The 21,236-nt window shown below is 40.7% G+C and overlaps 1 protein-coding gene across 4 annotated transcripts in view; it reads right to left on the bottom strand.

Moving 5' to 3' along the window:
* The window catches only part of SGSM1 (small G protein signaling modulator 1), a 95,722-nt gene that overhangs the window by 12,042 nt on the left and 62,444 nt on the right, over positions 1 to 21,236 (bottom strand). For 3 of the 4 annotated variants that reach the window (XM_037817088.1, XM_037817090.1, XM_037817089.1), the window contains 7 exons: positions 17,036 to 17,164; positions 13,880 to 14,062; positions 12,563 to 12,631; positions 10,530 to 11,117; positions 7,957 to 8,081; positions 5,865 to 5,947; positions 1,352 to 1,461 (listed from right to left, as the gene is read on the bottom strand). In XM_037817088.1, the coding sequence (XP_037673016.1) occupies positions 1,352 to 1,461; positions 5,865 to 5,947; positions 7,957 to 8,081; positions 10,530 to 11,117; positions 12,563 to 12,631; positions 13,880 to 14,062; positions 17,036 to 17,164 (1,287 nt within the window). Of the gene's footprint in view, positions 1 to 1,351; positions 1,462 to 5,864; positions 5,948 to 7,956; positions 8,082 to 10,529; positions 11,118 to 12,562; positions 12,632 to 13,879; positions 14,063 to 17,035; positions 17,165 to 21,236 lie in introns of those variants that run through there. The other variant, XR_005214021.1, reaches the window with a different exon arrangement.

Genomic DNA, 21,236 nt, shown 5'->3' with positions numbered 1-21,236 from the left:
GACAGAGTGTTCTGGACGGCCTTTTCCTCAGAGAAAGTATCTACCACTTGATGCCATAATTTGGACATTTGCATGGCCTTAGAACTGTAAATTTGTGAACTAATAAATCCCCATTATAAAAGCCAAAAAAAAAAAAAAGCTATCTTTCGTCAAGTGCTAAACACAATGGAGACTGAAAACATCCCTATCATTTTCATGGATTAATACATTTCTATCCTTGCACTTTACGGGGCAGGGGCCCTCATCTTTCTGGGGAGCAGAAATGCCAACCACCGTGGATGCTAAAGAGCCAGCCTTTATTAGGGCACTTTGCAAACTTGAATGTGTATCAGAATCACCTGGAAAGCTCCAAGACACAGTATTCCTGGGTCCAACCCCCAGAGATTCTGCTTCCTTGGGAACAGTGCTTGGTAATTTGCATTTCTAACAAGTTCCCAGGTGATGCCCTAGCTGATGCTGGTGATTCACTGACTACACTCTGAACAGCACTGGCAGGCACTGTGCTAAGCCCACCACGTGCATTAGTGTACTTCATCTCTACAATAACCTATGTGCTATTTTTACCCCATTTTCCAGATGATGAAGCTGAGGCTCAGAGAGATGAAGGCCTTTGTCTGGGTGTGCCAGTTTGGATGTATTATGTACCCCAAAATGTAATGTTCTTTAATGAAATCTTGTGGGGGCAGATGTATTAATGTTGATTAGGTTGGAATCTATTGATTGAGAGTTTCCATGGAGAATGACTCAAACTGTGGCCAAGACCTTTGATTAGATAATTTTCATGGAGGTGTTACCCCACCCATTCAGGGTGGGTCTTAACTTTAAGTCACTGGAGCCATACAAAAGAGCTGACAAACAGAAGGAACAGGGAGCAGCTGAGAGTGACATTTTGGGCTGCAGCTAAGAAGGGACAAAATGCCCCAGAGCAACATTTTGAAGAATGCACAGGAGCTGAGAGAAGAGCTGGAATACAACCCAGGATCAGCAGCCATGCACCTTTCCAGACAACAGAGGTTTTCCAGACACCATTGACCTTCCTTCAGTGAAGGTGTACTTGTTGACGCCTTAGCTTGGACACTTTTATGGCTTTAAGATTGCAATTTTTGTAATAAAATAAACCCCCTTTATGAAAGTCAATCAATTTCTGGTATTTTGCATAATGGGCAGCATTAGCAAACCGGAAAAGATTTGGGCAGCATTAGCAAACTGGAACACCGGAGTTACACAGCTAGTAAGCAGCAGAAAGACGTTCAAACCCAGACTGGCTCCAAATCACACGATTTTAAGCCAGTTAAGTGATACTTACTGTCTCCCAAAAAAGTCCAAAGCAGGACTAGACACTGGGCCATACCTGGATCAGCGACCTCATGTTGGCAAAGTGCGTGTCCATGGCGCCTCCGTGGGGAAAGTTCTGGTTCATTCTCTTCATGAGCTCTGTGAAGCAGCTGAAGGCAAGGGCCTCTAGGGGCAGAGCACAGGAGAGATGGTCAGCTTGCCACTGCCCAAGAAGCGGGCAGCTCCCAAAGTGATGGTCTAAGGCCCAGCTTGGTTCACTAAGTCCACATCGAATGAGAAAAATATGAACAATGGAGTGCCAAGTGTATTCCATTTCAAGGGACACTTTCCAAACTAATTATGTACTTCCTACCTTAGAAGCTGTTGAACCATCATTTCTTTTAGGGAACAATTGGTGATAGTCTCGTTTTTAAAGATCCCTACTTGGTACTATAAAAAGTTGACAGTTTCGTTGGTTCCAAACTTTTTTTTTTTTTTTTTTTAATTCTAACTGGTTCATAAAATTTTCAAGTTTGGGAACTTCTGTATTTGAGTAGCAACTGGCAAAGGTGGGAGGGTGTTTTCAGGCAACATACAAAGAAAGGGTCTAATAACTTGGGAAATGCTGCTTAGAATATCTGCTGCTTAAAAAGTCAATGCCTAAGGGCTCCCCTGGGGAGCTGGGGGAAAATGCTGAAGTGTCCACGACTTCCTCACCTGGATTGCTGCTGATGTTCTCACAAATATTGAAGGCTGACAGCTTGGTATGCCAAGCCCTCTATCCTGGGGCTTGCCCTCATGAAGCTTATTAATGCACAGGAAAGGCTAAACCTGCTTATAACTGTACCTATGAGTCTCCTCCTGAGTGCCTCTTTTTTGCTCAGATGTGGCCCTCTCTCTCTCTCTAGCTAGGCCAGCTCGGCAGGTGATCTCACTGCCCTCCCCTCTACGTGGGACCTGACTCCCAGGGGTGTAAATCTCCCTGGCAGCGCAGGATATGACTCCTGGGGATGAATCTGGACCCTGCATCGTGGGATTGAGAACATCTTCTTGATCAAAAGGGGGATGCAAAATGAAACAAAATCATGTTTCACTGGCTGAGAGATTTCAAATGGAGTCAAGAGGTCACTCTGGTGGACATTCTTACGCACTATATAGATAACACTTTTTAGGTTTTAATGCACTGGAATAGCTAGAAGTAAATACCTGAAACTATCAAACTCCAACCCAGTAGCCTTGACTCTTGAAGATGATGTGTAACAATGTAGCTTACAAGAGGTGACAGTGTGATTGTGAAAACCCTGTGGATCACACTCCCTTTATCCAGTGTATGGATGGATGAGTAGAAGAATGGGGACAAAAACTAAATGAAAAAATAGAGATGGGGGAATGATTTGGGAGTTCTTTACTTTTATTGTTTATTCTTATTCTTATCCTTTTTTATTCTTATTCTTATTCTTTCTGGTGTAAGGAAAATGTTCAAAAATAGACTGGGGTGATGAATGCACAATTACATGAAGATACTGTGAACACAGTTGATTGTACACCATGGATGATTGTATGGTATGTGACTGTATCTCAGTAAAACTGAATTTAAAAAAATAAAAAATTAAATGTTTAAAAAAAGGGAAAAAAAGTCAATGCATATACTATGAAAGTAAAGGTTCTGGGAAGTCCTGCAATAAAGAAACCTTTTTCATATTGTTTAATCCAGTGTTTCCAAGATTTACTTGCAAAAGGTACCTTTTTTCTCTTCACATCTATAAACTTTTGGGAGAGCTTTCCCAAGGCACAGTAGGATCCCATTTACTTCTTTAAAAAGTTGAGATACAATTCACATACCATAAAATTCATCCTTTTAAATTGTACAATTCAATGGTTTTATTATATTCACAGAGCTGTGCAAACATCACCACTATCTGATTCAGAACATTTTTATCAGCCCAAAAAGAAACTACAGAACTCCGTTCCTTTTTTATGGCCGAATAATATTCCACTGAATGTTTATACTACGTTTTGTTTGTCCATTCATCTGTTGATGGACACTTGGGTTACGACCATCTCTCGACAATTCTGATACATGTGACAATGTGGGTGAACCTTGAAGACATCATGATGAGTGAATTAAGCCAGACACAAAGGGACAAATATTAGATAATCTCACCGATATGAAATAATTAGAATAAGCAAATTCTTGGAGCCAGAAACTAGAATACAGGTTACCAGGAGCTGGGGTGGAGGTAGGGAATGGGGTGTTAATGCTTAATTGGTATAGAATTTCTCTTTGGGGTGAAGGAAAAATTTTGGTAATGGATGGTGGTGGTAGTAGCACAACATTATGAATGTAATTAACACCACTAAATTATATATTTGAATGTGATTAAAAGGGAAAATTTTAGGTTGTATATATGTTACTAGAATAAAAAGTTAAAAAAAAGCAGGACTATACAACACAATCTATAATGTAAACTACAGACTATAGTTAATAGTACAATTACAATAATATTCTCTCATCAATTGTAACAAAGGAACCACAATAAAGCAAGGTGTTAATAATAAGGGAGTATATGGGAGCTTTGTACTTTATTTAAAATTAAATTCAGTTTTATTAAAATATATTCACATACCATACAATAATCTGTTGGTGTACAATCAACTGTTCACAGTACCATCATATAGTTATGCATTCATCACCCAAATCCATTTTTGAACATTTTCCTTACATCAGAAGAATCAGAAAAAAAGAATAAAAAATAAAAGTAAAAAAGAACATCTAAATCATCCCCCCATCCCACCCTATTTTTCATTTAGTTTTTGACCCCATTCTTCCACTCATCCATCCACACACTGGATAAAAGGAGTGTGATCCACAAAGTTTTCACAATCACACTGTCACCCCTTGTAATCCACACTGTTATACAACCATCTTCAGGAGTCCAGACTACTGAGCTGCTGTTTGATAGTTTCAGGTATTTACTTCTAGCTATTCCAATACATTAAAACTTAAGAGGTGTTATTTGTATAGTACATAAGAATGTCCACCAGAGTGACCTTTTGACTCCTTTTGAAATCTCTCAGCCACTGAAACTATTTTGTTTCATTTCGCATTCCCCTTTTGGTCAAGAAGATGTTCTCAATCCCACGATGTGGGGTCCAGATTCATCCCTGGGAGTCATATCCCACATTGCCAGGGAGATTTACTCCCCTGGGAGTTGGATCCCACGTGAGGGGAGGGCAGTGAGTTCACCTGCTGAGGTGGCTTAGTTAGAGAGAGAGAGAGAGGGTCACATCTGAGCAACAAAGAGGAACTCAAGGGGAGACTCTTAGGCACAATTATATGCAAGTTTAGCTTCTCCTTTGCAGTAACGAGCTTCATGAGGGCAAGTCCCATGATAGGGGGCTCAGCATATCAAATTGCCAGTCCTAATGTTTGTGACAACATCAGCATCAGTCCAGGCAAGGAAGTCCAACACTTCTGCATTTTCCCCCAGGAGCTCTGTACTTTATGCATGATATTTCTATAAACTTATACTTCTCTAATTTAAAAACATACATAAAAAGAGAGAGAGAAAACTACATGCCCAATATTAATCGCTCCCCCTTCAACCCTCCTTTTAGCCTCTGGAAACTACTAGCCTACCTTCTGTCTCTATGGATTTGCCTTTTCTGGACATTTCACATTAATAGAATCATACACTACATAGTTGTAGTGTCTGGCTTCTTCCACTTAGCAGCTTTATATGGCTTAGTCATGCTGTAGAATGTATCAGTATTTCATTCCTTTTTATTGTCCAATAATATTCCATTGTATGCATATACCTCATTTTGTTTATCCATTCATCAGCTGATGGACATTTGGGTTGTTTTCAGATTGGGCTATTATAAATAACGCTTTTTTGAATATTCATGTACAAGTTTTGTGTGAATATATATATATATATAAATAATCATATATTTTTATTGTGGAATATAACATATATACATAGAAGTGATAACTTGCCAAGTGCAATTTAACAAGTAGAGAAAGAGCAAATTTCAAAGAATGTTATGGGTTACAGTTCCAGTTTCAATTATTTCCTTATTGTGAAATATAACATATATGCAAAAAGGCATATATGTTTTTATTTCTCTTGGGTATACACCTAGGAGTGGAAATGCTGGGAGATGCGGTAATTCTGTTTAACATTCTGAGGAACTGCCAGATTGTTTTACTAAGTGGCTATACCATTTTACAATCCCTCCAGCAATGCAGAAGGGTTCTACTTTCTTCACATCCTCTCCAACACTTGTTGTCTATCTTTTTAATTTCCGCCATCCTAGTGGGGGTGAAGTGGTCTCTCACTGTTGTTTTGATTTGCATTTTCCTAATGACTCATGATACTGAGCATCATTTCATGTGCTTATTGGTCATTTACTAATCTTCTATTCTGTTGAGAAATGTCTGTTCAAATTTTTTGCTTATTTTTAAATTGGGTTATTTATCTTCTTACGGTTGGGTTGTAAGAGTGCATTATAAATTTTGGATACAAGTCCTTTATCAGGTATACAATTTGCAAATATTTTCCCTAAGCCAGGGAGGGCACACTCACCGTCATCCAGGATGACCAACAGTGGGGCCAGGAGGTCACACATGCCTTGAACGTATCCGATCTCAATGTGCTGCCAGACGTAGCTACGAGAGACACGGGTGCCCAGTGATGTCCCCACAGCCTGCCTCTCCAACCCGCTTCTTTCCCTCTGCCCTGGCTTGGTCTCCTGACCCCTCACCTGGACCACTCCCTCATCCTCGTGCCTGCCTGCCCTTCCCCAGTCTCACACTTTTCAAACATTCTACATGCAGCCACCAGGAGGACCTTCCTAAAGTCCAACTCAAGGAGGACACCTGCCTGCCTGAACACCTTCCCCAGTTCCCCTCTGATAGGATGATGTCCAAACTCCTTTACTGGGGGTGCAGGCCATTCAGTTTCCTCCCAATCCATCTTTACAGCTTCACCCATTACTTCCTGCACCTTACCTGCTGCAGCCAAATAAATGTTTCTTTGCACCTCTGTGCTTTTGTCCTAGAAGTTCCCTCTGTCTGAAACTCCCATTGGCCTCTTAATAATAGCTAATATTTGCTAAGCATTTACTGTATACTTGACCACTATACATGCATTGCATCATTTAATTTTCAAAATAATCATAGGAAAGAGTTACTGTTATTGTCCCATTTCACAGATGAGGAGATGGAGGCACAGAGAGGCAAGCGGCATGCCCAAAGTCACACACCTAATAATAAATGGCAGCTGCAGGCTTTAAACCCAGAGGTCTCACTCCAGGGCATATGCTCTTAATCCCTATGCTACATGGTTTCTTCAGCTTTTCTAAATTTTGTCAAAGTCCATTGAGAAGGTCACCACCTCTGTGAGGCCTTCTGTGATTCCTACCTTTGCCATAATCAGGCAAAAGCTAGTCCATCTTTCCTTCTCCCCCAGTATTTTTTTACTCTACTAGGACATATTTTATATTACAGTTAATTATATTTGTATCTCCTAGACTAGATTTTTTGAGTGGCAGTGTGATTGCTTGAGAGACAGAATGGTTAAGAGCTTGAGCTTATTAAAAAGAATGAGTTAGAACAGGGGTTGGCAAACTTGTGCTGTAAAGATCCAGATAATAAATATTTTCATCTTTGTGGGCCATATGTTCTTTGTCATAACTACTCAACTCTGCAAAAGCAATCATAGCCAATATGCAAACAAATGGGCATGGCTGTGTTCTAATAAAACTTTATTTACAAAAATAGGCAGTGAGCTAGATTTGGCTCATGGGCCATAGTTTGTTGACTCATGAATTAGAGTGATATATCTTGGCATGGAAAGAAATCCAGGATATATTACTGAGTGAAAAAAGCAAGTTGCAGGAAAAGTTTACATATAATCCCACTTAAGTAAAAATTTTAGAAAATGTGTGCATTCATGCTATTAGATCACACAATATATTACATAATACACAGTCTATTAGATATTATATTATATATCATATATACATCTTTAGAAGATATACACCAAATTGTTATCAGTAGTTATTTCTCTGGGTTAGTGGAAATGATGGACAGAGATGAAAGGAGAAATTTCTCTTTATACCTTAAGAACTTCTGATTTCCTTCACTGATTTATGTTTTTCTCAAGAATGGGTTACTTTCGTATTTCAAGTAATGCCAAAAATATTTTAAAAATAAAAAATAAAAAATAGATCCAGATCTTGGCTTCAAGGAAAAAAAATACAGTTTTTAGAATCAGACAGTCATGGGTTTGAATTCCCATTCAGCCACTGCTCAGGCTGATGGACTTTGAATAATAAGCTACCTCTTTGAGTCTCCATTTCCTAATTTATAAAAGGGGATAATAACACTACTGACCTCACAGGGTTGCTGTGAGGATTAAGTGAGGTGATGATAGTAAAGGACTCAGGACAGGTATACAGTAAGTGCTTAATAAATGTTTTCTATTATTACTATCATTGTGGCTGTTATTTTATTGTCAGTGTGGGCTGGAATAAGATTCCAGGTGGGCCTGGTGCCATCTGCAGAGGCTGCATTTGTAGCTAGGTCTCCTAAAGCCCCCTCTCTGCCACCCCCACCCTCCCCCCATAGACCCCTCTCTGCTATCCCTGCCTCTCCACCCCCCCACCCCCAGCCACCAGCACATGATGTTGCGCAGCTTCTCCAGGTTGGCGGGCGTGAAGTACCAGTAGTTGCGGTCACACCTCTGCACGTCCTTCTCGATGCGGTGTAGGTTGACCGTGTAGAGGTCCAGCAGCTCTGGCTGTAGGCCCGCAGGAGGCCAGGAAAAGAACAATTACACCCCAACTTCCCAAAGAGGCTGTCTTCCAGAAATCCTCTCTCCTCCTCCTCCTCCTAACCCTCTCCTGTTCTCCCTGAAAAGAACGGCCTAAACCTAGCCCAGTTGGGCATGTGATTTTTTTTTTCTGGGAAAGCCTCTTTTACTTTGTATGGTAAAATTAGTCTTTTTTTTTTTCTTTCTCAGTTTTAAAAAACCAATCCTGTTAGGTAAGTATAATTATTATCCCCATTTTATAGATGAAGAAACAGACTCAAAGAGTTATAATTGAAGCTGCAAAGATTCTCTGCTGAAAAGTGAACAAGGAGAATATCCAATTCTGGCAATAAGTTGGATTTGATGCCCTGACCAACCAACCTGATGAAAGGGTTCAATGATCTAGCAAGAAAATCAGGAGCATTCAGAGGCCAAAAACTAGCCTAGAGAGGTGAGAAAATACCAAAACCAGATTTTGCCTTGATGGCAGCCATTAAATTGGGAAAATTTAAGCTTTGATTTAATGTTTTTTTGCTCCCCTTAAGTTGAGGAGTCTAACAAGAGACCTTTCCACATAAAGGTAGGACCCCAAAGAGCCAACCCTCAGTAAGGGAAAACTAGAAAAAAACCCACTGACATCCCAGGGTCTCAAAGACAATCGCTGGTGTTGAACAAATGTGCCAAATTAAGTAGAAAAGATATCTCCCTGGACTCATGCAGGTTTATAACCTGAATTCCCACTACCCGGGTGGCCTAAAAGATCAGACGATTCAGTTTAAAGTGATCTCAGATTGGTTACGCTCCAGGGTACTAGAGAGAAGCAAAATAAAATTCTCTCTAGCTTTCAGCGAGGCCTCAAAGTATCCAGCAGATAAAGTTTCAAGAAAGATGAGCTCATGTTCAAAAATCACAAAACACACTGAGAGAAAAAAGCACCAAGTGATAGCATAATCACCAGACAGCAGAAACGGACCTATGAGGGCTTTGGTTTCTAGAATTATCAGGAACAGAATACAAAATAAGTATGCTGAATTTTTTTAAGAAATAAAAGAAGAGAATTAAAAACAAGAGCCCGAGAGACACTCAAAGGATCAAGCAAATCATTTTATAGCAAATGTGATGAGAAACCAAATAAAACTTTAGAAAAGATACTGAAAATTTACAGACCTGAGATAGAAGAAGGAATGAAAAAGTTAAAAAAAAGTAGAAATTACTGAAGCATGTGTTCCACCTAAACAAGGGAATAAACCAAGAATGAGCAAGACATGGGATATAGAAAATAGGAGAGAAGCAAAAGGAGCCTCAAGATGACAGTGGGGGAAATCCCAGGATAACAGTTGTGAATTAGGTGCAATGGACTGGAGAAGGTCAGAAGTACTTGGAGAGAATTATTTAGAAAAACAACATGGGTAGAAAACCTGATGTGTCAATGTTTGAGAGGAGATTTAGAAAACTGGTGAAGAGTCTGAGGGGTGAACAAGTGATAAATATGTAAACTAAGAAAAAAAAAAAAGGCAAGAAAATAAAACCAAAAATCTAGGAAAAAAAAAATTTGTATAGGGAAGAAAAAGTGAACACAACTTACTCCATGGTTCATGTTATATCATCACAACAATGTAAACACTGACTAGCCATTTAACTAAAATTATTGTATACCTATGTTGGAAGGATGGGGTTGGGAAGGTTTCACTTGTGCAGTGAGGGCTTGGGGAGCAAGAGGGCTAAATCTCCACTTCCACAGTGGGGAGTCAATAGACAATGTCCAAAACTGAAAGAAATAAAAAGATAAAGAAGTAGCAATACAAGTTGGTTATTTAGAGATATAGAGGTAAACATCCAAGAATTCAAGCAGAATAGATATGATTGCCTCTGGGGAGGGTTAAATGGGGGGAAGTGAGGGGGAGAACGTCTGGTTTTCATAGCCAGCTTTGACTCTTTAAACTATGGACATGCACATCTTTCATAGAAATAAGTTCTTAAAAGCAAGTGCGTGTACAGTGGAGGCACAGAAAAGCCCTTCCCTTGGCTTGGATTTTTTGGCAAGAGAGCAAACTCAAATATTTAAATAATGTGGATCATCAAAGTTGCTACTGATTGAGTGTTCACTATGAGACTTTAACTCATTGAATTCTGAGAACAACTCAGGAAGGTAAGCACTAGATAGATGGGGGAACTGAGACTCAGAAATATTAACGAATTTGCCCATGCTAGGACTTGAACCCTGGACTGTCTGACTGCAAAGCCTATGTGCTTTATCTACGATATTTATTATCTGCTCTCCCAAATGAGTTTCTACAGTGAATTCTCCATGATGGGGAAATTCAATCTGAGGTCTTACCCCTGGGTGGTTCTGGATACCTTAGGTCTCTAGCCTGTCCCCATTCCCCCATAGCTGCAGGTAAGAAAAGCGAGTGGAGGAGAATCCTGGTGACTTACAGAATAGGTGACACCGCTGGAAGACACAGGGGAGGTCTCACTGTTGGCCGACGTGGTCACAGCAAGAGAAGCCAGGGCAGGGAAGAGACTTTCCATCTCGGGCTCCTCCGAGAGGTTGTCCTCACTGTCCACCTGGCTGCATTTCTCCACCTCACTGGCCCCCCAGCCCTCTAGCGCAGCAGCCTCTTTTTCGGGCAGGGCCACGTCCATGCTGCCAGGGATGGACATGAACTCGTCCATGCTCTCGTTGGCAAGATCGCTCTCCAGGCTATCCTGCACAGCCAGCTCCTCACGGGGAGCCTCGTCCCGGGAAGTGGTGGCCTCGCTGCTCTGCCCATCGTCCACACTGCTGTCCCTGGGTCGCAGCGCTGGCGGGGCGTTCCGCTGGGCGTCCATGACACTGTCTTCCGTGCTCAGGCTGGGCTCCGAGTGCTCCGAGAGGCCCGAGGAGAAGTTGTGGGAAGAAGGGTGGCCAGAGTCTGGGGAACAAGTACCGTTCACTAGGTTCCCATTGGGAATCTTGGGTTGTTTCCCCTCCAATCTGCCTTCAGTCTCCACTGGCTCCACCTCGTCCACAGACTCAAACACCTGAAGATAAGGTGCATAAAGACAGATGGACTAGGATGTCCATGGCAGCACTGCTTATTGCAGCAACCTAAATATCCATCAACAGGGGATTGGTTTAAATATGGACCATGCATGCAGTGGAACACAATACAATAAAAGAGTGAGGCAGGACAAAGTGTCATATCCACTTCATTTGTGAAAAGGATAAAAGTGATCTATATGTGGATTGTATACCATGGAAGATTGTATGGTGTGTGAATGTACTTCAATAAAACTGAATTAAAAAAAAAAAGTGATCTATATGCTTGTATATGTGATAGAATAATCCAGAAAGAAACAAGAACTTGCATCATGGTTCACTCTGAGGAGGAGGGACTAGGGAATTGGAAAGAGGGAAGAATAAACTTTTCATCACACAGGCTCTGAGCATGTGCAGTTATATTTTTTCAAGTAAAAATTGTGTTAATTAAGGAATCAGTTAAAATACACATATTATATCACACTATTGACTATCATGGAGCCATTTTCAAAAGTAGATTTGATATGAAATACTATGGAAAAATCTCCAGGATACATTTTAAAGATTTATTTATGGTCCTGTTTGTCCTGAGGCTATATCCCAACAAAAATAGACAACAAAAGACCATGCTTCAACATCACTTGAAATATTTCTTCTCTGTGTGGTTATGTCATGAACTCGATTTACTATTAGTTTCAGTGTGTTTCTGGTTTTTTAAAAATTTCTTTTTTGATTTAATTGCTTTAGATGATGTAAAAAAATTTACACAACCTAAAGGTCAAAACTAGAAAGCAAGATATATTCAGGGAAATGTAGATTTTTCCCTGCCCCTTTCCCCATAGGTAACATTTTAATTAGTTTTTGGTTTATCCTTCCATTGTTTTTTAAAATAGATGCAAATATATGCATATATTCATAGTTCTGCTTTTTACACAAAAGGTGACATACTATGCACAATTTTCTGCATTTTTTTTAAACATTGAGTGAAACTGAGTTAACATATCCATTCTTCCCATTGAATAAAAATGGAAAGTTGAACAATATATGTAGTGGCATTCATGCAGAAATTTTTACACTACCAAACATTGCTAAATATTTATTGTCTACATGTTACTTACATATCTCTGTGTATGTAAAGGCATACAGAAAGATCTGGAAGGATACACAGCAAACTAATAGCGGTGTCATTTCGAGGGAGGGCAGGCAGGGATCAGGCGTGATCAAAGCAGACTTTAGCTTTCTCTGCAATGCTTTCATTTTTTACAAGAAGAATAGATTCACATATTATTTGTGTAACTCAAAGATCTATTTTTAAAGCTAGACTGCTAAAACAAATAAACCAAAACATCACCTGCAGAAGGTGGCCCTCCAGTGCCTCATCCCAGGTAGGAGGGAGGGGGTGGAGGTAGAGGTGGGTAGGGAGGGGCGGGGCCTCTGGGAGTGTCACCTGGGTGCTGTTGCTGGAGTCGCTCTGCAGACGGATGTTCTGGCGTCCTGAACTGCAGCTCTGGGAGGACTGGGAGAAAAATGAGCAGGAGGATGAGTGGGTGAGGCTGCGTCGGCTCAGGGTCCCTGCCCTTAGCTCAGGATGGCCCGCTGGGCTGAGAGTCAGGAAGTCTGGTGATATCTTTGTCCTTGACTTGGGCAAATCCCCTCTCTGGGCCTCTGCTTCCTCTCTGGAACATGAAAGGATGGGAGCCTTTCATTGCTTCCTAGGATCTCCCCAAAAGCCACTGGGACCCCACCTCCCACCCCTGCAACTAGAGTACCCCACTTTTAACATCTGTGTACTGGAGACTTCCAGCTAGTAGTTCAGTTCAAATAAGAGTAACTAGGTAATTTAGAGGCCCAATGCTCCAGACCCTCCCTGTACACATGTTTTTGCTCTACAGCTTGGTAGTTCCTGCACTTGCTGACACTTGGCTTGGTCACATGACTTGGTTTGGCCAATGGGATACTAGCAAACTTGCCACAAGCAGAGGCTTGAAAAATGCTTGTTTGTTTCTGTTTTCTCTCTTTATCATCTGCCTTTACCATGAGAACATGCCCAGGTTAGCCTGCTGGAGGATGACACATGTAGAGTAGAGTTGAGCCAGTCACCCCAGACATGTGAGAGTCCAACCAAGATAAACAAACCACTTAGTTGATATGCTACTGCAGCAATCCAAGAGTGAGCCCCACTCAGCTGAGCTGACCCAGAGACTTGTGAGAAAACAATAATGTTTATTGTTGGCAGCCACTGACTTTTGGTAGTTGTTTGTTACGCAGTAATGCTGCGGCATTTCGTGACTGATATATCACTAGTGAAGAGAATTAACTTTGTTTCTGAACTCCTCCTTTGGCTGCTAAACTGGAGGCTCTGTGAGGGCAGACACATCTGCTTTGGTCATTGGAGCATGCCTGACACAGAGCACATTGTAGGAATCCAATAAACATTTGTGGAATAAACAGAAATCAGGCACTGTACTGTTGCATTTGATCTGAACACAAATCTCCTCCATATACATGATTATTCTGATTTTATAGATGAGGAAACTGAAGCCCAGAAGTAAAGTGCTGGCCCAAAGCCCCAGAGTTAGGAAACAGTGGAGCTGGAGTTTGAACCCGGGTCTGTCTGATCTAAAGTTACCTCCCACCCAAAGCTAGGGGTGCGACTCTGTCCCGTGGCCCCAGTCACCCAGCGCTCACCACTCCTACAATAGCCTGATGGGGCAGATCCCGGCCTTTGCTGCCCCCTTGCTCCCAGAGGCGAGCTGCCCATCACCTCATTGCTGATGGTGGAGTCACGGTGCATCATCCGGTGCAGGTGGCTGTCCAGGCTGGCCCCCGACGAGCACTTGGCCAGGGCGGCTGCGTGGGACTCCCGCTCCCTCTGCCGCACGATCGCCTCACAGCCCAACCACTCGGCCATGGTCTGCGCGTAGCAGGCGTGAATCTGCTCGTCCACCTGCCAGGGCAGATGCAAAGTCCTCTGGGGTTGACCAGACTCAGCCCAACCTGGAAGAAGGTGGCTGGGACCCAGTGCTCTGAACCCTGGCAATTCCCATCCAACATTCATGCAGTTAACGTCCAACATACATCAACTGAGCACCTATTGTGTGCCAGGCAGTAGCTACGGCTCTAGGCTCATAGTGAGAAAGGCTGCTTCTTTCTTTCCTTTTCCCCTTTCTTCCTACCTTCTTTTATGCAATCATTCATTCATACATTCATTCAACTATTTGTAGGCCAGTGCCCAGCACATGGTGATGCTCATTTACTGTTTGCCCAAGAACCCTCCAGCCACAGGGTCAAGTGCACCGGCCTCTGAGCTGGTACCGAGATGGCTTTACACAGCTCAAGGACACAGCTTCTCATGCCACTGAGCCACAGGGTGAGAAAGCTTCCGTTTTCAATTCTCTTTCAGCTTTTTCTGATTATACCAGGGATTAGGGCCAGTCTGGTGTTTCTGTGTCTTGAACACCTTAAGACTTTCTAATCTTCCTTTTAACAAAGACAGAGAGGGCCTCAGGCTCAGGGCATAGACAGGCCACAGTCTCTAGGTACAAGTGAATGACATCATTTTGTTTTATTCTATTTATTTTTTATAGTTTCCTTCTATTTATGGCAAGTCTGATTTTATATTTATGATAGGGATATAAAATATTTTAAAAAAATAAGTTATATAAATTTTAAAGTGAGTTCATTTAAAGGCAAATGCTGAATAAATAATTGTACAGGTGGTATATGGATATAGAGTGTAAATACCATCAGATTTGGAAAATAGTACAAATAAAAAATAAAAAATATCGCATTAATAATTTTTATATTTACTACATGTTGAAATGATATTTTTGATATATTGGGTTAAATTAAATATATTATTAAATCAATTTCACCTTGATGAAATGTCATAGAACTATACAAACATACAGATAAAAAAAATGAGTGTATACAGAAACTGGTGCAATCCAAGTGAGTCTGTGGTCTAGGTAGTTGTATTGTACCAATGTCAATTTCCTGGTATTGATAATGTACCAATGGTTAAAGATGTTACCACTGGGGAAAGCTAAGAAATGGGTATACAGGACCTCTTTGTACTATCTTTGCAACTTACTGTGCATCAATAATTATTTCAAAATAAAAAGTTTAAAACTACTTTTGCATCTGCTTTCTTTTAGTTTTTAAAATGTGAACTACTGAACCATTTAAAATTATACATATGCTATAATAATTAAGACAGTGTGGTATTGGCAGAAGGACAGATACAGAGACCAATGGTACAGAGTGGAGAACACAGAAACAGGCTCACACAATAGGCCCAACTGATTTTTGACAAAAGTACAAATGTAATTCAATGAAGGAAAGACAGTCTTTTCAATGAATGGTGCTGAAGTAACTGGACAACCATAGGTAAAAAAATGAATCTCAAGCTAAACTACACACCATATACAAAAATGAACTCAAAATGAACCACAGACTTAAATGTAAAATATAAAACTTTTGTAAACCTTAGAAGAAAATCATCAGGACTAGGCATACAGCTCTTAGACTTAACGTCAAAAACATGATCCATAAAAGGAAAAAAATGATAAATTGAAACTCATCAAAAGTATAACATTTTGCAAAAGATCCTGTTGAGAAGATGAAAAGACAAGCTACAGCCTGGGAGAAAATATTTGAAAATCATGTATCTGACAAAGGATCGGTATCTAGAATATATGAAGATTTCTCAAACTCAGTAGCAAAAGAAACCCAAACAACCCAATTAGAAAATGGACAAAAGACATGAACTGATATTTCACCAAAGAAGATACACAGATGACAAATAAGCACATGAAAAGACATTCAACATCATTAGCCATTAGGGAAATGCAAATTAAAACTACAATTAAATATCATTGATACCTATCAGAGCACTTATAAAAAAAACAGTGACAACACCAAATACTGATGAGGATGTAAAGAAACTGAATCACTCACACATTACTGGTGGGAATGGAAGGTGGTACAGCCACACACAAGTTTGGCAGTTTCATATAAAATTAAACATGCAACTGCCATACACCCCAGAAACTGCACTCTTGAGAAATGGAAACTTATGCTCATACAAAAACCCCTACATGATTGTTCATAGCAACTTTATTCATAATAACCAAAAACCTGGAAAACTGGTGAATGGTTAAACTAACTGGTACACCCATACCATGCAACACTATGCAGCCATCAAAAGGAATAAACTTGATACACAAAACTCAGAGAAATCTCCAAAGAATGATGCTCAGTGAAGAAAAGCAAATCTGGAAAAGGAATATACTGTATGATTCCATTTATATAACACTCTTGAAATGATAAAATTATAGAAATGGAGAACAGGTTAGTGGTTGCCAGGGGTTAGGATCAGTGTGAGGAGTGGGAGGGAGGGGGAGTGGTTATGAAAGGGAAACAGGAGGGTCCCTTTCGTGTTGCAAATGTTCTGTATCTTGACTGTGGTGATGGATACATGAACCTCCACATGTGATAAAACTGCACAGAACTAAATGCACACACAGGTGCGGCACACACACAAACAAGTACAAGTGAAACCAGGGCGTATATTATACCAATGTCAATATCCTGCTTGCGGCACTGTACTATAGTTTTGCAAGAACTTACTGTTGGAGGCAACTGGATAAAGGATATACAAGGTCTCACTGCATTATTTCTTACAACTGCATGTGAATCTACAATGATCTCAAAGTAAAAAGTTTAATTAAAAATATTATACATATATTACATATGCAGCTTGCATTGTATTTCTATTGGCCAGAGCTACCCTTGAGTTTACTGGTCCCCATATCCCCCTGCCCCACCTTGGTCCATCATGGGAACAGAGCGCCCCCAGCCCCATAGTGCCCGGCTCCTTTTGTTGCCAAAGACCCTTTTGCCAACAGGGTTAACCAACCTCCTTCCTGTCTGCTTCCGTCATCCCGAACTGGTAGTGGCCAAGAAGGAAGGGCCACACGGCCTTGCGGATCTCCGGCTGGATGCCCCCGTAGTAGATGAGGCGCAGCAGCTCCTGCTCCTCATAACTCTGCGGCAGAAGAGGGGAAATAAAGGGTTGGTCAACAGAAAACCAGTAGTCCCACTTTTTGGACTTAATCTTCAGAAATCCTGGCATGAATGAGCAAAGACATATGCACCCAAATATCCATAACAGCATCATGCCTAGGAGCAAAACTCGGCAACTGCCCACCTGTCCACTGATGGGGGAACGGGGCACCCCTAAATGGTACACCACACAGAGATTAAAAAGGATGGGAGGCGCATCTATCAAGACCAACACAAAAAGATGTTCAATGTATATTGTTAAGTGAATAAAGCAAAATGCAGAACATGGTGGTGACTTCTCAGAAAGCTAAATGTAGAATTACCAGATGACCTGGCAATTCCACTCCTAGGTATATGCCGAAAGAACAGAATGAATAGATACCTGAACACTAACTTTCATAGCAGCATTCACTATTCACAACAGCAAAAATCTGGGGACAACCAGATGTCCACTGACAGACGGACAAAATGAGGAACAAGTGGTATAAATATGTAACGGAATACTATTCAGCCACAGAAAGGAATGAAGGTCTAGATGCATGCTACCTCATGGAGGAACCTAGAACACATTATGCTAAGTGAAATACACCAGGCACAAAGGTATATTTGAGGTTACAAGGGCCCGGGGAGAAGGGAAAATGATGAGTTATTCTTAATGGGTACAGAGTTTCTGTTTGGGGTAATGAAAATATTTTGAAAATGGATGGTGGGGATGCCACAGCATTGTAAATGTTATTAATTATACAACTGAATTGTACAATTAAAAATGAATTATACACTCAAAAGTGGCTAAAACAGCAAAATTTGTTATACTGCTACTAACATAAAAATTTTTAAAAGGATGCAGAACATGTCCGCACTTTAGTAAAAAAAAAAAAAAAAGACAAAAGGCTAGCATACAATGAATTAAAATTTCTAAGGAATGTTCTGTAAATTTTGCATACTATGCTTATTTGGAAATATTATCTTGAAGTTATTCATCTTGTTACTGTGCTAAGAAAATTGTTCTAAAGCATATTGGCCCAAAATGAACATTTCCAGCTGTTACTTCATATATGAATAATCTGCACACACTAGGACGACTTTGGCAACTTTTTTACTGTATTGAAGAGTACATTTTCTCCACCTTCTTTTTTAAAGTTCATTTTCAGGCAAAGAGTTTGCAGTTGCAATTAGTCAAGCTGAGGAAACAGCATGTCCTAACTGTGTACGTGTTTTATGGGTTGAGAAACAGTACTGACAAATGCTGGAAGGCTACTCTGAAGGGATGTGGAGACCCGTTTCTTCTCACCTCTTTACTTCACATTCCAATATTAATCTCATATTTCAAATTTTTATGCTAATAATCGTAGGCATGTCCAACCACAATGGCAAATGAGCCATTCTTGCATCTCTGTTAGGAATACTGATTTGTATTATGTAGACAGCCTTGTCAAAGCTGTTTAAAAATCAGAGAATTATTTGTGGCAGAGATGTGAACTTTTCATCAAAAATCCATGTCCTCCTTCTCCACCTGGATTGTTGCTGATGTTCTCACAAATATTGAGGGCTGATGGTTTGGTATGCCGAGCCCTCTATCTTGGGGCTTGCCCTTAGGAAGCTTGTTACTGCAGAGGAGAGGCTAAGCCTGCTTGTGATTGTGCCTAAGAGTCTCCCCCAGAGTACCTCTTTGTTGCTCAGATGTGGCCCTCTCTCTCTAGCTAAGCCAACTTGGCAGTGAGCTCACTGCCCTCCCCTCTATGTGGGACCTGACTCCCAGTGGTGTAAATCTCCCTGGCAATGCAGGATATGACTCCTGGGGATAAGCCCAGACTCCTCATCATAGGATTGAGAACATCTTCTTGACCAAAAGGAAGAAGTGAAATGAAATAAAGTTTCACTGGCTGAGAGATTTCTAATGGAGTTGAGAGGTCACTCTGTGGGCATTCTTATGCACTATATAGATATCCCTTTTCAGGTTTTAGTGTATTGGAATAGCTAGAAGTAAATACCTGAGACTATCAAATGAAATGATTATATAACTATGTAGCTTACATGGGGTGACAGAGTGATTGTGAAAACCTTGCGGCTCATACTCCCATTATCCAGTGTATGGACTGACGAGTAGAAAAAGGGGGACAAAAACTAAATGAAAAATATGGTGGGATGGGGGGGATGATTTGGGTGTTCTTTTTTACTTTTATATTTTATTCCTATTTTTATGCTTTCTGGTATAAGGAAAATATTCAATAAGATTGGGGTGATGAATGCGCAACTACATGACGGTACTATGAACAGTTGATTTTACAGCAGGGATGACTGCATGGTATGTGAATATCTCAGTAAAACTGACTTTTAAAAAAATCCACGTCCTCTTCTCCCTGAGCCCACAGCTGGACTCCATTTCCCAGCCTGCCTTGCAGTTCAGCATGACCATGTGACTGAGTTCTGGCCAATGGGATGTGAGAAGGAGTGATGTGCACCTCTCTCTGTCTTCTGACTGGGGATAGCTGACCATAAGACCCCCAAGGATGGTAGGACCACAACACTGAATGAGCCTGGGCCCCTGAATCGCTGTGGGGAGCAGAGATACCCACTCACCAGGAACACCCACCCAAGACTGTTAAGTGAGCAAGAAATAAACCCTCATGGTGTCAAGCAACTGAACTCAATCCACCTTAATACAGCACTGCAACTAAGAAGGGTGAGACATGGCCAAACAAGTTGAGAAAGGGTTACAAAAGCATAGTATAAAAAATAGTCATTTTGACCAATTTATTGTTTCAACCAATTTGTCCTTAGATAGTGCCTCCTAATTGGAGAGAACATCAGAGTCACTGGAAGAGCTGTCTCAAAATTCAGATACTTGGATATCGCTCCCACAGATGTTAAATCAGTAAAGCTGGAATGGAAACTAGAAATATATAAATCTTTTAAATTCCTCTGGAAATGTGCACTCTCATCAACTGCAGGGGTTTATGAATGCTATGAGCTTTTGAGAAAGTAAGCTGGCAAATCTGTTAATTAAATGCACAGCAGTTAATTTTATTTCTAGGAATCTACCCTAGTAATGAAAGCATTAGTACAGAAAGGTATGCGCTATAAAGATGCTGACTATGGCATTGTCAGAAATAATTAAAGAAAAAAAAAAAAAACCTAGATGCAGATCAACAGGGTAAGATCTGAATCAATTATGGACCATCCATATCGGAGGTGCTGAGGTTCTAACATTCAATATCTCACCTAGAGACTTGAAAGTCCTTGAAATCTTAAGTGACAAAAGCAAGTCAGCCTCTTAAAATACCGATACAATATGACCTCATTAAAAAATAATCCCCATGTAGATATGTCTATGGATGGATTAGCATAGGAAGTGCATGGAAAGGTCCATACCAAAGTGATAATATTCATTAATTCAGAGGATTAGAACTAGAGGGGTGAAGCAGAGAGATGATAAATTTTAAACATTTTTATGTCATATACTTCTGCATTCTTTGAACGGTTACAATAGTTGGCCTTACTTCTGGAATTTAGAAAAACTATTTTTGGCAAGAAGAAAAACCATCCTTCTGCTTGTCCTGGCATGGGAATCAACTTGTATTTCCACCAAGTCCTCTGGGGTCCCCAGAATAACACAGGAATAGCACCTTCCTATCCATGAGTGGAAGCCAGCCCAGCCCTCCCCAGGGCCCCTGTGGAAAGGACCACAATAGACTGAGCCAATAGATTCCTCCAGTGTGGAGGAAACAGGCACCAACTCCTAATGCCCACTCTTGGCAGCATTTAAATCAGTGTTTCCCAAAGTGAATCCCGCTTTCCACCAGCCATGGAAGGTGGTCTTCCAACAGAGGTTTCTGAGGCCAAATAAATTTCAAGGAATGTCCCATATGTTCTCCTATGCTACCCCAATTTCTTGAGAGTGAAAAGCATATTGGCACAGCTAAGGTTCTGAGAAGGCCTGCAGAGCACAGAAAGCTGTTCCATCTTAAATTTCCCAAACTATTTGACCATCAACCTTTTTTCCAAAATAAACATTTACCTCCCAAGGACATTTGCATTCTAATAAGAAAATCTTA

Source organism: Choloepus didactylus, chromosome 23 (genome assembly GCF_015220235.1).
Source record: "Choloepus didactylus isolate mChoDid1 chromosome 23, mChoDid1.pri, whole genome shotgun sequence".
NCBI classification, from domain to species: Eukaryota; Metazoa; Chordata; class Mammalia; order Pilosa; family Megalonychidae; genus Choloepus; species Choloepus didactylus.
The sequence above is the reverse complement of the archived record's forward strand: the minus strand, read 5'-3'. Positions and strand labels throughout refer to the sequence as shown.